Source organism: Pagrus pagrus (genome assembly GCF_965226575.1).
Source record: "Pagrus pagrus genome assembly, chromosome: 3".
Taxonomy (NCBI): domain Eukaryota; kingdom Metazoa; phylum Chordata; class Actinopteri; order Spariformes; family Sparidae; genus Pagrus; species Pagrus pagrus.
In genome coordinates this window covers 15675442-15689597 of record NC_140187.1, presented here as the reverse complement: position 1 = coordinate 15689597, position 14156 = coordinate 15675442, and the positions used below count along the sequence as shown (strand labels likewise).

The 14156-nt window shown below is 41.7% G+C and overlaps 1 protein-coding gene across 1 annotated transcript in view; it reads right to left on the bottom strand.

Moving 5' to 3' along the window:
* The window catches only part of uba7 (ubiquitin-like modifier activating enzyme 7), a 36939-nt gene that overhangs the window by 3854 nt on the left and 18929 nt on the right, over positions 1-14156 (bottom strand). Inside the window, exon 22 of the mRNA XM_084347429.1 lies at positions 477-578. Coding sequence (XP_084203555.1) covers positions 477-578 — 102 coding nt within the window. The remainder of the gene's footprint in view (positions 1-476; positions 579-14156) is intronic.

Below are 14156 nucleotides of genomic sequence, written 5' to 3'. Positions count from 1 at the left end.
AAGTATGCTCACCAGCACCTCTAAAACTCACAAACTGACACGCTGTTCGTTGATAAGAGGTAACTTTGTGAAGGTAACCAGCAGAGAAAAGGAGCACAAACTTTGTCTCAGCTCAATGGAAAGCGCTAAAAAGTACTGAATTCCATGTTTAGTGTGTTTTTTTTGCTGTAAAAAGCAAGAATAGCATGAATGAGTAGCACATGTGAATCAGTGAAAATGTTCCTAAAGTTGTTCAGCAATTGGAAGAAAGTCGATGATTCAACAGAATGACCTTCCTCCAGGATGGTAGCATAGATTCCTGAAGATGTGAACGGTAGGTGTAAAGTGGTCAATCAATTCAAACAATGGCCATTGTGTGCACTGGAGGAAGGTGAACAGGTTTGGGGGAAAAAAAACATGCATAAAATATGCACTCAGTAGCACCGGGTGTGAAGAAAGTGTGTGCTTCCTCACTGAGAGGAATGAGGAGGCTGTACCTTGACATACTGGCGCAGATCTCCCAAGGTCATTTCCTGCTGACCGCTGCGTCTCCCGTCAACAAGGAAGTCATCCCACTGGGTGTATTGCTTTCCTGCGAGCTGCCGATAGACACGTTACATACACCAACACACACACACACACACACACAGAGAGAGAGACAAAGTTGACAGATGAAGTACTTCTCGCTGTGAGGGATGTGCAGAAAATGTTTGGGTCCATAACAAGAGTCCTGGACACTCACAGACAGCAAGACTGCATTTTTCATGTTGTAAAGCAGCTGAGAACAATCAGCAGCCCCCCCAACAGGCCACGATGAGGTCAAGAAGGTGCTTCCTCAAATATGATGAAGTGACTCTCTTTCTCTTCTCAAGTTTCCATCTTAATTCACACAGTTTTACAGTCTGGTCTGGTCAAAAATACATGCAGCCATGTCAGAGCAGTTTGGGGCAGATGATTTTCGAGCAGCATGAGAGAAAGTTGGAGCTTATGAAAGCGGCATCTGTGTGAATAAAAGTGTGTTGCTCTGGGCGGTGAAATAACAACATAGGAATTTTTCCAGACACCTTGCCAGATTGCACTTGAAGTGGCCGTTGTTTGAGCTTCGAGGGGCCATTTTCTTTCTCTCTGTCTTTTGACAAGACTGTGTTTTGAGTCTTCACTTGAAATCCGGCTGTTTCAACAGGCTTAAACTGTTGAACCAAAACAGCGCACGGTGATCCGTCTATAACAGCAGCTTGCTTCTCCTGTCGTTATTTGCTGACAGATTTATGTTGTGTTGCAACTTTTGCAATTATCATTAAGTTAATAAGCAGAAAATTAATCCGTGGCTATTTTGATAATTGGGGTGTTTATCAGACCTCAATGACCTAAATGTGTCTAGTGCTCTTGCATAACAGCATCCAAAGTACGTAAGCTGGCGTCAAAGGTCTGGTCAGACTTGTGATTAAGTTTATCAGATTCCTGATTTAGATCAAAACTTACTAAATTCCACTAAGAAAAGGGAGTTGTGTGGAAGACCATGTTTATTAAGTCCCAAAACTAACTAACTAACTAACTTTTATTATCAGGTTGAAGATCAGGGAACGGACCCAATGTTCTTCAAGATGAAACTATCTGTTGTCCTGCTAATCGATCTGGAAACAATATGTCAGATTGCCTACGTTTACATGATTTGCAACCCAGAACACAGCAGTACAACATTTGAGCTTCCCATCCCAAGTGTGATTTGATATATCAAGACCACATGACAAGAGAAACGTGATGAGAGTCTTGTGAGTCTGGAAGAATCTCAACAAACACAGTCATTCATGGAGACAACTTCACAAACAGTTAAGGCACGTGTCTTTGTTCCTCAGTCTTTACAGTCACCCTACAGCACTGCTGTCACACTCACATCGCATGAGATCAGATTTTAGAGCGGATGACCCGTCAGCGACTCCTCTGTGTCATTATTCCTATAGGATCGACCTTTGACCTCTAAACACATACTGAGCACAAAGTCCTGACAACCAGACAGATCAATTCAAACCCCTGCTCACTGGACAGATTGTCACATGACACCATGTGTTTACCATAAACAACATAATCCACACTTAAGAAAAAAAAAAACATCACCTGACCTGAAATGTGTCAGGATTCCTCACATGCAGAAAGTCTTTCAAAATGTGTCACGTTGTCAGACGACCCCGCTCGCACAGGCGCTGTCTGGTGAGAGGAGCTGTGAAGATCAAAACTTGGCTCGAGATGTGAATACCAAAAACTCCGGCTAAACCTGGGTCCAATTATCTCTGCTCCGGCAGCCAAGGGGAACTTTTCGACTAGCCCTCACGACTCCCACCACTTATGGGGGTTTGGGGTTATGGAGACACACTCGAGGCATGCTTCTCCTCAAGTCAGACAGGGTGTCTAGGTCCTTTGTCCCATTTTCAAACAAAGCACGTCTTGTTTGCAAGATGCACATCCAACTCTTGGTCACGTTAGCTTCTTTAGTGTTTATGCAGGACGAATTTTCAGTACAACCTCAAACTTTCCATTGACGGAACAGAACTTGAGCCTGAAATGCACATATAGCACAAAAGACCTTTATTTTAAAGGATCTTACAAGTGCAAAGTCATTGTTGGACTTTAAAACGGACCTCCTTAAATCTGTGTTTCCACGCCAGAGTTTTTCACAAGTGCTTTTGTCTGCAGGTGCTGATTTTACACAATACAAAGCAGAAATGGGGGCTATTTTTACTCTTCCCCCTCCCTTCCTCTCTCTCATATCTGTCGCACAACTCTGTTAGAAACCTAAAGTCAATCAACAACGGCATCAGTCCCTGTGTAGAATGACGTCAGCAATTCAACGCTATAGGAGGGGAGAAAAAATAAGCAAGAATGCTGGAACCAGACTGGCTGCTGGAAACAATTACAAATGGTTTCCCACAAGCACAGCTACAGTTTTCTTTTTTATCATGGAGCCTAATTCATAAAAAACTAAAAAAGCAACTAATGAAACAGCTATCTCTGGGGAAAGAGAAGAAATGTGAGGCAGAGAGTTATTGTTTTCCTCTCAGCATGAAATCTGCTCACAAGCGATTCTCTGCAGTATGTAGACATACTTTAAATACCGTAAGACACCAACTGTGCTCAATGTGGACGCTGCAATCATAAAAAACAGACCATCCAAAGAAAGAGGTACTGTTTCAGTATTACATAACGTTTCATGCGTCCGTGCAATTAAAATCGGGCATGCTTGTCTTGAGGTTAGAGAGTAGGATTACAATCTTGGAGGGTCACCTGTTAAGTTGACAACAGACAGATCCACCAAGTAGCAAAGTGCTAGTTGGTGGCTAATAGCTCGGCAAACGGTGCTGGAGTGTCCATCTTCAGTGAAGGTAAATGCATTAAAAATAACTCTCTCTAGTTCGTCTGGTAGTGAACATTAAAAAAGTGTTACTGCTAAATCACAGTGACAAAGAGACACAAAACAGTCCCATACTTGACGAGTTGCTCAACCTCAGGAAAGCTGCATTAACTTATTTTATATTGGCTACAACTGCGCTGTCCTATCTCACTGAGTGTCTGCAGGATCCAGAGGTCCGTTTGGACATAAAGCAGAGCCGGCAGTCGAGGTTCTGGGTGACTGAACTACACCGAGTTTGACATCAGAGGATGAGGACGAGACAAACGGCCACTTCACGAGCCTGAAGGGGAATCAAGCCACAGCGTTGGACATATAAGTTTATACTCTGTCTGCTCTGCGGTTGGATGACTGCCAAATCTCTCATCTGCTGTCCACATATCGTAGTCAGTATTGTAAATGGAGCTTTGAACTTCCCCCTAAAACATGACACAGCTGCTTTTCCAGAAAAATAAAACAACACAATGACATTTCCAGTTTTTAACTACTTCTCACTTGTCAGCTACACTTGACATACAGCAGTTTGGTTGCATCAATTTAAAGCTAGGCTCGGTGAGTTATTCTAGAAGCATTATTCATTATATTTCTAGAAAATATCTTCACATCCCGACAGCAGTCAATAAATCAAACGCTCTGACAAAGAAATAATCCATTATCTGTGGCTGTCGAAGGCCTCCAGTAAGCCATCCAAAGGTTTCATTTTGCCTGTACTAAAAGACTAGACGGCTGTTTGTCTACTTACGTACCTGCCTGCCAGCCTGCCTGCACACACTTTATCCATGCACACAGCACATGAGAGGAGTCTTCAACTGGGCTAGGCAGAAAGCCATTAGCAAGCTAGTAAAACAAGAATAGAAGAGAAAGTGCTGCCAAAACTTCACAATGCTAGCGTACTAGCTTGACAGTACTGAGTCCTAACAATAGCCATTTTCGTGGTTTATATTCATTCTAACAATGTTAGCTGTTTTCTTAAATGTAAGTGAGACATTAAGTAGTTGGATACAGTAAGTGATGGCAACAATGTGCTTTGCTCACAGTGAGCTAGCTAACTTAGTAGCACAAAGCACACAGCCCCCGACTGAAAGAATGAGTGAGCGGCAGCCGCTAACAGAGTACCACAAAGCACACAGTCCCTGAGCTAAAGAAAAAAAAACACAGCAGCAGCAATAAACACGTTTAGCGGCTACGCTAGCACAAAGCACACAGTCTCTTAGCCCAAGAGTCGTTTATGTATGTATGAGACTGAAAAAGTAGTGTTTAAATCATTTGTCTAAATAATTTTTCACCATCCTCTGAGATAAAAGGTCACATTCATAACGTTCATTTACTTTTTCTATCAGAGTCTTTGAGTCTGCATTACTAAACACCATGCATGTCACAAACTGGCCTATTTAGATATGTAGTTCCCCAACATCTGATAGGAACAACCGAAATTACTTTCTGCTTCCTCTTGTTGACAGGAAGCCTGTTGAGCTCCGCTAGTCATCCTGAAAAATCTGGATGTAGACAGTAAAAGCTTCCAGGAAAAACACGACTTTAAAAATAATCTCATCATCAAATAAGCCACATATCAAACACACGCACATCCCATCACTCTTCCTTTTTCATAGTCCTGCAACGGTAAAACAGGACCAGATATGAACAAAGAAGCAGAACATGGCTGTCACATCATAAATCATGTCTGCTATGCAAATTCAGGGAAACGAAATGTTCTCCATATCAGAATGACCCAATTTTTATTCATGCCTTTTTTGTGCCTTAAGAAATACATAAAGATTCATACTGATTTACATCCAACCCAAAGAACCTCAATTCAAAAATGTCCTTTTGGCACTAGATGTGAGGCAATGTTCATAAAAAGTCATCTCAAAGTGATACAACCTGAACATGGCAGCCTTTCTCCTGCATCTACACTTCAACTTTACAGAGTTACATGATCAAAAGGTCAGAAGGATCAGACTTCATCACAAAGTGTTATTTCCAATGAGTCAAGGCACGGTCAGAGGATCTCTGAGAAGGCCTGAAACAAGAGTTGACCACAGTCTGGACAAAACAGATATCAAAGGATATGAGGAAAAGCAGATCAGTATCATTTTGTTGTTCACTTGAATGCAACAGTCTACTTTAAATATCTTGTATGTTCAAAAAGGTCTCCATTTTTTATGGTAAAAGTAGTTTCTATCTCAATAGGACTGGAATTAGGCATTACTATACTTCTACTATACTACTATTACTATTATACTACTACGTTCTGAAGTACAAGACCTGATACACAAAGTCTCTCACAAGGGCTACAGATTGATGGGACCCAAAAATAGACGCAGGCTCCGACTGCAGATATACGTGAGGGCATGGGAATGCAGTGCAGCCAGAGGAAGTTCAGCCAAGTGAAGCTGATAAGGAGGTAGAATGAATCCAAGTCTGATTGCAACCCCCTTTTTACACAATCGCACCGGTCATTTTGCACGGGTCACTGCATGTGGAGCATAATCATAATGTGACTCCTCAATCTTGCCCTTTAAGACAATGGAGCGTTTTTGGAGACAGGAAGCTGGGATCACTAGGCAAACCTCGATAAGTCCTCCTCCCTGAAGCCTGCCACAAGAAATAGCAGAGCTGAGGCACGCTCCTGCCTCAGCTTCATTATCTGGCCAGAATCCCAACAGTGGAAACATTTTTACAACCCGCTGTGGCTACAGGCCTGTTTCTTCAAAGGCAGCTCTTTTCCTTCAAAGTGAGCTTTATGGGGGGCAGATGGAGGATCTGTGTGGTCTTTCAGATCATATTTTCATCTTAATCGCTTTTAGCTTTAATTTTGGAGACAATCTGGTAACGTTTCACTAAGACCAACCACCTGAACATACAGTAGTGATGCTGCTGATGACTGTATGTGCTGTATATTGCAGTACAATTAGGTATAAACAAAGGTTTTTTCAGATATACTGGAAACGTGTTAAATAGTGGAGAGCAGATGGGTCTTTTTTGCTGGGTTAAAAGCAATAAAAGTGACTTTACACAATATCACACTAATTACAATTAAAGTTGGGCTAGTACTAGTAAATATACAAATATATATCATCGCTGAGTGTTGTATGAGACAGATTGCAGTCACAACAGCCTTACACAGAGACTTGGAAAACAGGAAACAACATTTAAAAAAAATAATAATAATAAAGCAGGAAATATATTTCATGTTTCAAACAACCACTGCATTGACTGGAAACATAAGTGGACAATCAATCTCCTCTTCACCCATCCAGTATTAATACGCCTTCATTTACGTCAGACCTACAGCACAGAGCCAGTGGTGATGTGCAGAGAACATCAATGAATGGACACTCATAGATGTGAACGTTCAGCAAGGTCACCAGAGTGCTCCTGGACGATTATGGATGAGACTGTGTGTGTGTGTGTGTGTGTGTGTGTGTGTGTGTGTGTGTGTGTGTGTGTGTGTGTGTGTGTGTGTGTGTGTGTGTGTGTGTGTGCATGTGTGTGTGTGTGTGTTTTCTTCAAACCCAGAAAAACCACTGAATGAAACATCTCTTGTTGGTTCAATCAGGCAGTGCTCCAATTAATGTTGCCTTCCTGTTAGATCAATAATTGTATGCCTATAGTTAATATAGAGTGTTAGTTTGAGCCACTCCTAGCCCCTGAATTGAACTGATTTGCATTGTGGGTAATGAGTTAATAAGGCACCATGTTAAGGAGGAAGAACTCACAGACAATAAAAAACAAAATCTCCTTTTGCTGCTTTAGTTTGGCTACTTTTTAAAAAAATAACAGGATCAGGATCTCATGGTATCACAGGAGTGTAATGCTACATTGGTGGAGTATCTAATGCTGGTGAAAAGCAGCTTAATTTAAAACTACAGGACCATGTTTGTTTATGTTTTCCTGTATGTCCTTCTTCACAAAGGCACATCAGTACTGTCATGTAAAATGTGCCCTTTGTCTGATTGGGAGTGTCATCTGCTACCTGATCACTATTGATCACTGCTCTCTTTGGGACTGCAAAGAAGAAACAGATGGCCGGGACCTCCAACTGCTCACTCCAGCCCACTGCAATTATTTGGTTAACACCCCAGAGAATTGGCAGGATGTCAGCCTTACAACACATGAAAACAATAAAACAAACAATATGTTGAAAAGTATTAAAGACATTTCATATTTACGACTATAAACTCAATGTTTTCAAAGGGGACTTCTGATGCACTGGTGCAGGGTGGAGGAAGAGCGGCAGCTAAGCAGCACTTCTCAGGAGAGTGCCGAGTTTGACACACAGACTAAAAGCAGCCCGTTCCCTTTGAAAGGCTTCCATTGACGTGTAAAACAGCAAACAGAATCTCAATGTGATTGTCTTTCAAATGAGGAGATAACAGCACTCCACCTGACTGAAAATGACCTGGAGCAGCAGGACTGAGTCAATAAAATGCTCCTCTTACAAATGGGCCGCCGACATGCTGGAACCTGCAGAGACACTCACACAGCTAACGTCTCATAGACAGAGTCGCAGTTATAAAGCAATGAATCAGCATCAAAAAGTGATGCATCTGTCGGCCCATGAGTTGTGGGTGCTATGGCCTCTTAATTAATTATCAACATTTGCAATATTTGCAAGTTTCTTATTGTTTGTGACATGATTATGCACATTGTAAAATGGCCTGATGCACTCAAACAAAGATCTTGTTCATTAAACTCTGGTATGCAATTGACAGCTAATGGATTATTTCCTGTACAAATAGCAAACATCATTGATGTCTTCTATATTACACAAGAAAACGACTATGATAACTATATCATACTGTTCACTATTGGCATGCAGCACTGGAATTGGGACACAGCTTTTATCTCCGCAAAAGTGTCATTCACAGAGATCAATTCAACAACAGCACACAGCAGCTAAAGATAAATCAGTTTCCCCTTTGTTGTAACATCCAGGCTTGTAGCATTGATTAAATGCTTAAATAACCAAAGGTCACGCTCTTTAGTTACGTGCTGTAATGCAGTATGGAATGTATTGGTCACTGGAGCAAGTTATTGATACCAGCAGATCAATATGATGTCCAGTTCTTGTCGGCAGTTAATAAGCTGTAAGCTTATCTGATGTTGGACACAATAAACAAGGCTGAGACACATGACACGTCCATACAGCCCAGAGGGCCCTGAACGCTTAATGGGGCACTGATATTAGTTAGTCTAGAATGACATCAGTGCATTGAATCAGCGAAATTTACACCGATACCAATATTTCTGTGATACGCCAACTGATATATTGGTCTGGCTCTAATCAGTATGAAGACCTGCTCACTTTGCAGTTGTGTAAGCCTCCTTTTGGCTGCAAAGATGGAAGTATAATATAGTTATACAGTATAGTCTGCCAATTGGTGCAGTTCCTGTCTCATTCACTACATTAAAATTGAGGCAAAACCATTCATTTCCTAGTTCAGCACAGATTAGCATAAAATCCATTACAAATGCTCATTATAAACTATTAATAACCACGTAGCCACAGTCTGCTGGTGTAAACAAACTCTCTCAATTCCTTTACGAGCTCATTCATGTGGCTTTTAAGACCAGTAAATAGTTATTTTATTCCTATTTCCATTACAGAACCAGGACACATGTATGTTGTTACTGGTGCCTCATGTGTAATGCATGACACATAAGGCAGAACAAAATACAGACAGAGAGACAGTCAGTCCTAATGTGCCTCGCAGAGCAGAGGACACAATCTAAGGGCGTCATGCACCACCTGTGACATTATTATTACGGTGACACAAGCTGAGAGGTTTTGTGTGTATGTATGAGGTCACCGTTTCTGTGTGTGTTGGTAGAGAAAGGATGACAGAAAAAAAAGGAGAGAGACATGACAGAATACCTTTACAATTCGGAGTTAATGGGCAAATTTGTAAACTCATGACATCAGGAACAGCCTGGAAACTCGAATTTAATGTCGCTAATTAGAAACCTGCAGCCCGTCTCCTGCCAGCACTGGTGCTTTAATGAGAGAATAATGAGACAGGAGGACAGAGACCTCTAATAACTTCCACATGGTGATCTCCTGAGAAGCCGTGAGAAACATGGTAAAAGATAAGACTGACAATGGATCAGAGTCATCGCTGTGTATGTTGGTTTCTTGAGAAAGTAGATAAATAAGCTCCTTCCAGCAATATATGGCTCCATTTACTAACGTTAAGACATAATCATTTCCATCTGCTTTCAGGTTTATTGTGCCAAGCTACCTGATGAGACCCATATCAACCTGCAGCTAACTAGCAAATTAGCTTTAGCACTGTGAGCTGGTTGAAAACGCTGCCTCTCCTTCTTATGATTCAAATGGATTAGTTTTTTAAAGGGAACCCTGTAAAAAGATCTTAAATATGTAGCTTAGTTGAGCCGAGGCAAAAAGTCACCATCCTACAATTGGTTGTAAGCTAGTTAGTCAGACCTGGCAACGTCGACACCTTATGTTAGCGCAGCTTTAGGTTTTGGTCTTTAATTTTTGGTTTTGGAAAAACAGACACAACTTTCTAAAACTTGTTATCCATATCCCCTCTAGAGTTTCATGCACACCTCTTAAAAGGTGCAATATGCAGAGACTTTGTATAACAGTTTTGACGTTATGACGTTTATCTGTTGTTTTGCAGAGATATCTACTGAAGTTAGCATGCTAACCAGCTCGCCCCAGCTCCTGTGCTAACGCTGTGAATGTCAACACTTCCCTGGTTCCCCCGAGCCAACAGTCCGGACCGCTAACTCCACAACTAACTAATGGCAGCTTGAGTAACTAGCAGTTAGTGGTGACTCTTGTGATATGCTGCCCCCTAATGATTCGGAGTATGAATTCAACTAGCCAATTCTTACATATTGCACCTTTAATATATAGAGAAATCCGAAGCTTGACAGGCTTGTTGTGGGTAGTTACTATTGTGGAGCTATGTTTGGACAATTTCTGTTTGGGGGAGGGGGTTTCCAAATGAGTAATTTATTCTCTTTCTTCAGTTGTGAATACTTTATGCACTGCAGTTTTCGAGTGGGTTGCTCCTGTAAGGTGAAAGGTCAGGGTCAGTTGTGCCTCTGAAGCAGGTTGGGACTAACTGCCTTGCTGAAGTCTAACCACAAAGCCATCCTGTCATTGTGTTTCTCAGGGAACACTGTGGCCTGTGGCTCAGACATGTATGAGATGATGAGATATCGTTTAGGATAATTTGAAAGAGCTGCTTACGGAAAAAAATGAAAAGCCTCTGGCAGTTTCATTTGACTACATGTGAAGCATGGTGAGTTTATGAGCCATAACACATATGCCTCTTATAAATGGTTTGGATAGCTTTCTTTAGACGGGCTTTTATTCAAATGATCCCCTCACTCATCTGTTCTAGCCGGTCAGTCTATGCAATGCTACATAAATAAACAACCTGTGCACAGACATAACGTGCTGTTGATGAGACAAATGGGAAGCTAATGATCTGTGGGGAACTACAGAACAGCAGTAACAGGAACAATGCGACGTAAAACAACAGATGACTTAAAAAAACATAAGGTCAACCGCACAATAACACCAACAACAAAAAGTCCTGGAAAAACAACAGAAGGCACAAGCCGCCTATGTTGATCACAGATTACTCATTATCCCGTGAGCACTATTCATGTCTGCGGCTTGAGTTACAAACTGCACAATGCAGCTCCATGCCGGAGCTCCCGCAGGAGTACTGAGGGCTGTGGATCATGTTCACCCCTCTTTCTTTGCTGGCACAGTCCGAGGAGGCCAACACAGATTTAACCACATGTGAAGTAAATCTCCCCCTTTGTTGTTTGCTTTCCTTCTTTAAGCCAGTCCCTGTTATTTGTGTGACAGATGTGTGACCATCAATTACATCGCTCAAATCACAAATCAAGTAGCTGCAGGTTTTATAGCGACTACAACCACCCTGGAGTGACTGACTACTCAGCAAATGTGCAGACATCCTTGTCTCTTCCTGATTTCTCCATGCACGTTAAGATATCAAGTTATTCGCAGAGCAAGTTGTGAATGAAAAGTTATTAGAAACAGAGGCTGGAGCAGATGAACGCAGATGAGCCCTGCCTCCTCCAGCAGGATCACGTAGTGCTCACTGGGAAATCTGGTTTCAATACATAGCTTCCTGTGAAGGCAGGAAATAGTCGTCATTTCTGCAGGCAATTAACAAAGAAGCAGTGTGAGCATTGACCTCGGAGCGGCTTCCTTGAGATCAGGAGCCTTGCCTCCAACACTGCTAATTCAATTAGAGACCGAAAGGGCAAGCCGGGGAAGAGGGGCACCAGGGAAGCGTGAAAGGGCACCAAGTTAAGACCAGGGTGTGGAGGATGTGTGCAGAGACATGGAAGAGGGAGTATTTTCATGGCATACAACCAGCAGGCAGCCCAGCAGACGAGCAAAGACAGCATACACTGGTACAGACAGTTAGGCAAGCTGCAGGAGGGGCTGAGGATGGAGCTATGTAATACCCAGCTGAGACACGTCCTCCTCTGTCTTGGCCTCGGGTGATGTTTCTCTGTGTTTTACTGAGGCTGCAGCTCAGTTACAGCTGCAGGAGCATAGCGCCCATTCATCTTTGCTGCTGTTGAAATATACTTTAATGTCTTGTGATGTTTTGTTTTCTGCAAAAACAAGGCCTGCACTGTCTGTGAGATGAGGTAAACCTACTGCCTTCTTATGGCCAACTTACTGTACAGCTCTTTTTAGCTGGGTACCGTGATGTACAACTTGTGACAAAGAGTGCTGTCCACATGCAGACACTGAAAAACAAGCTGAAAACCCTGACGAATTATCATGTGATAAAGTTGATATGGCTAATGTGCCTAACATAACTTTGGCTAAATGCTCAAATATGCTCATCCACTTGTCACTAACTTTGTTTGCCCATTCTCACCACAAAAACTGTTTCTGCAAGCAGCTTATTTAGCGCCACAGGAATGAATGTCCCAAATTTGATGAGATTTTTGAATGGGCTTTGGTTTAAATGCCTGAAATGAAGTGTGTGGTTAACACAAGCTCGAGAGATTTTCACGTTTTGTTGTGCGACATTAAAAACATCTGTTAAGACCCCAAGTTTGAATTATAGAGAGTTCACAGGTCTTAAAAAAGTGGCTAAATGAGACTACAGAGGCTGTTGGGGACATTAAACGTCATTACATGGAGACTCATCTACTCCCGATAGTCCATTGATCGAAACAGGTATTTATGTGCTGTACACCCAAAACAATCAACTAAAAGACGCTAAAAGGCTAAGTTAAGGTTACACTTTATCATTTGTCTCATATATAAAAATATTGATTAGTGCAGCTTTAACTAGTAGGAAACTTACACTGTTGATGTCCTTTGGCAGTCGTGTCTAATTTCAGTGAGAAATTGTAATAATGAGAATGTCTGTCACGCTGTATTTCACAATTATCTTATATGAGCTGGAAAGTTTCCGTGTTAGCATTTCAGTAAATCTTTTGACAAATGACAATTAAGGTGCCGACAGTGAAGAAAGCTCTGCAATGGCAACAACATCTGGGCCAAGTGAAAACAAGCTTTTCATGGACACATCATGACGTCTATATACAGATTCTGAGCAAACATTCCCAACCATTTGAGAGATTTTCATCTCTGTGAACTTGCCAGATTTGCTACTCCTTTAATGGCTTGTGCCTTGGCCCCCCCAGCTGAAAAACATAAACACAAGGAGGAAAACGATACTAAAGAATCGCAGTGTTGAGCAGACAAGGACAGCCTCCCGTTTGTTTACATATTTCTGCCTCCATACAGAGGATCGCAGCAGCGGGGGAAGGCCAGGGGAACTTCCTATTTTGGGAAACACCGGCTTTAAAGCACCGATCTCTGGAAAAGGGTTCGCATGGTGCTCAATCTACAGTTAAGAGTCTGTGATTGAAACAGTTCTGCGGGGACTGAAGTCTTCAATCACAACAAATATTTGTGATAGAGCTGCGATAATGCAGGTTACATTACGGTGACTGCAAAACATCTGGCAGCGCTGTGATGTCGTGGTGAAAATACAGTGCACTGGGTGGGCCACCAGTACTACCAGTGAGATGTGAGTAATGTTACTGGATATTAATGAACTGAGACTGATCTCATAAGGGGAGAGGGCTAAGTCATTGCAAAAGTAAGCTGAGCTCTTGATACTGCATGTCTGATCAGTGATTTTTAACAGCTGCACGTCTGCAGTTGCTTCAAAGGCGGCTAAACAAAACCTTCTCTAATCTTAGAGAGATTAGGGAGATAATAGCTTATTAAAAGCTACGTTGCTTTGATTTCTGCAGTCACTGCCGAGGGCGAATTTCTATTTTTAATTATTTCTATTTACATACTTCTTTCCATTTACATGTCTCTATAAAGTACAGAAAAATTACGTTACAGGGCTTTAAAAATGTTTTAAGAATCATAAGCAAGGCTTCTTCATAAGTTTTACGTCTATATTACAATATCGCATCATGTGATGAAATAATATCTACAACACAAGTCAGACGCAGGAAACCTTTGGATTATCAGGAAATAGGCACATTGTAATGCAAGTTGTGTGGAAATGTTATGCACATTATCAACAACAATAAGGCACAAAATTGTGAGCAATCATATAAACTGCAAGAACCGACGCAGCCATTTGATCCTTAACTTTGTCTCACCGTTTTCTTGCTATGTGTTTCAAAAGGAAACTTCATACACAACATATAAAAAGGGGAATATGTTTGAGAAGCTGGACTGGTTTTTCTAGAGGGTATCATGGCCACA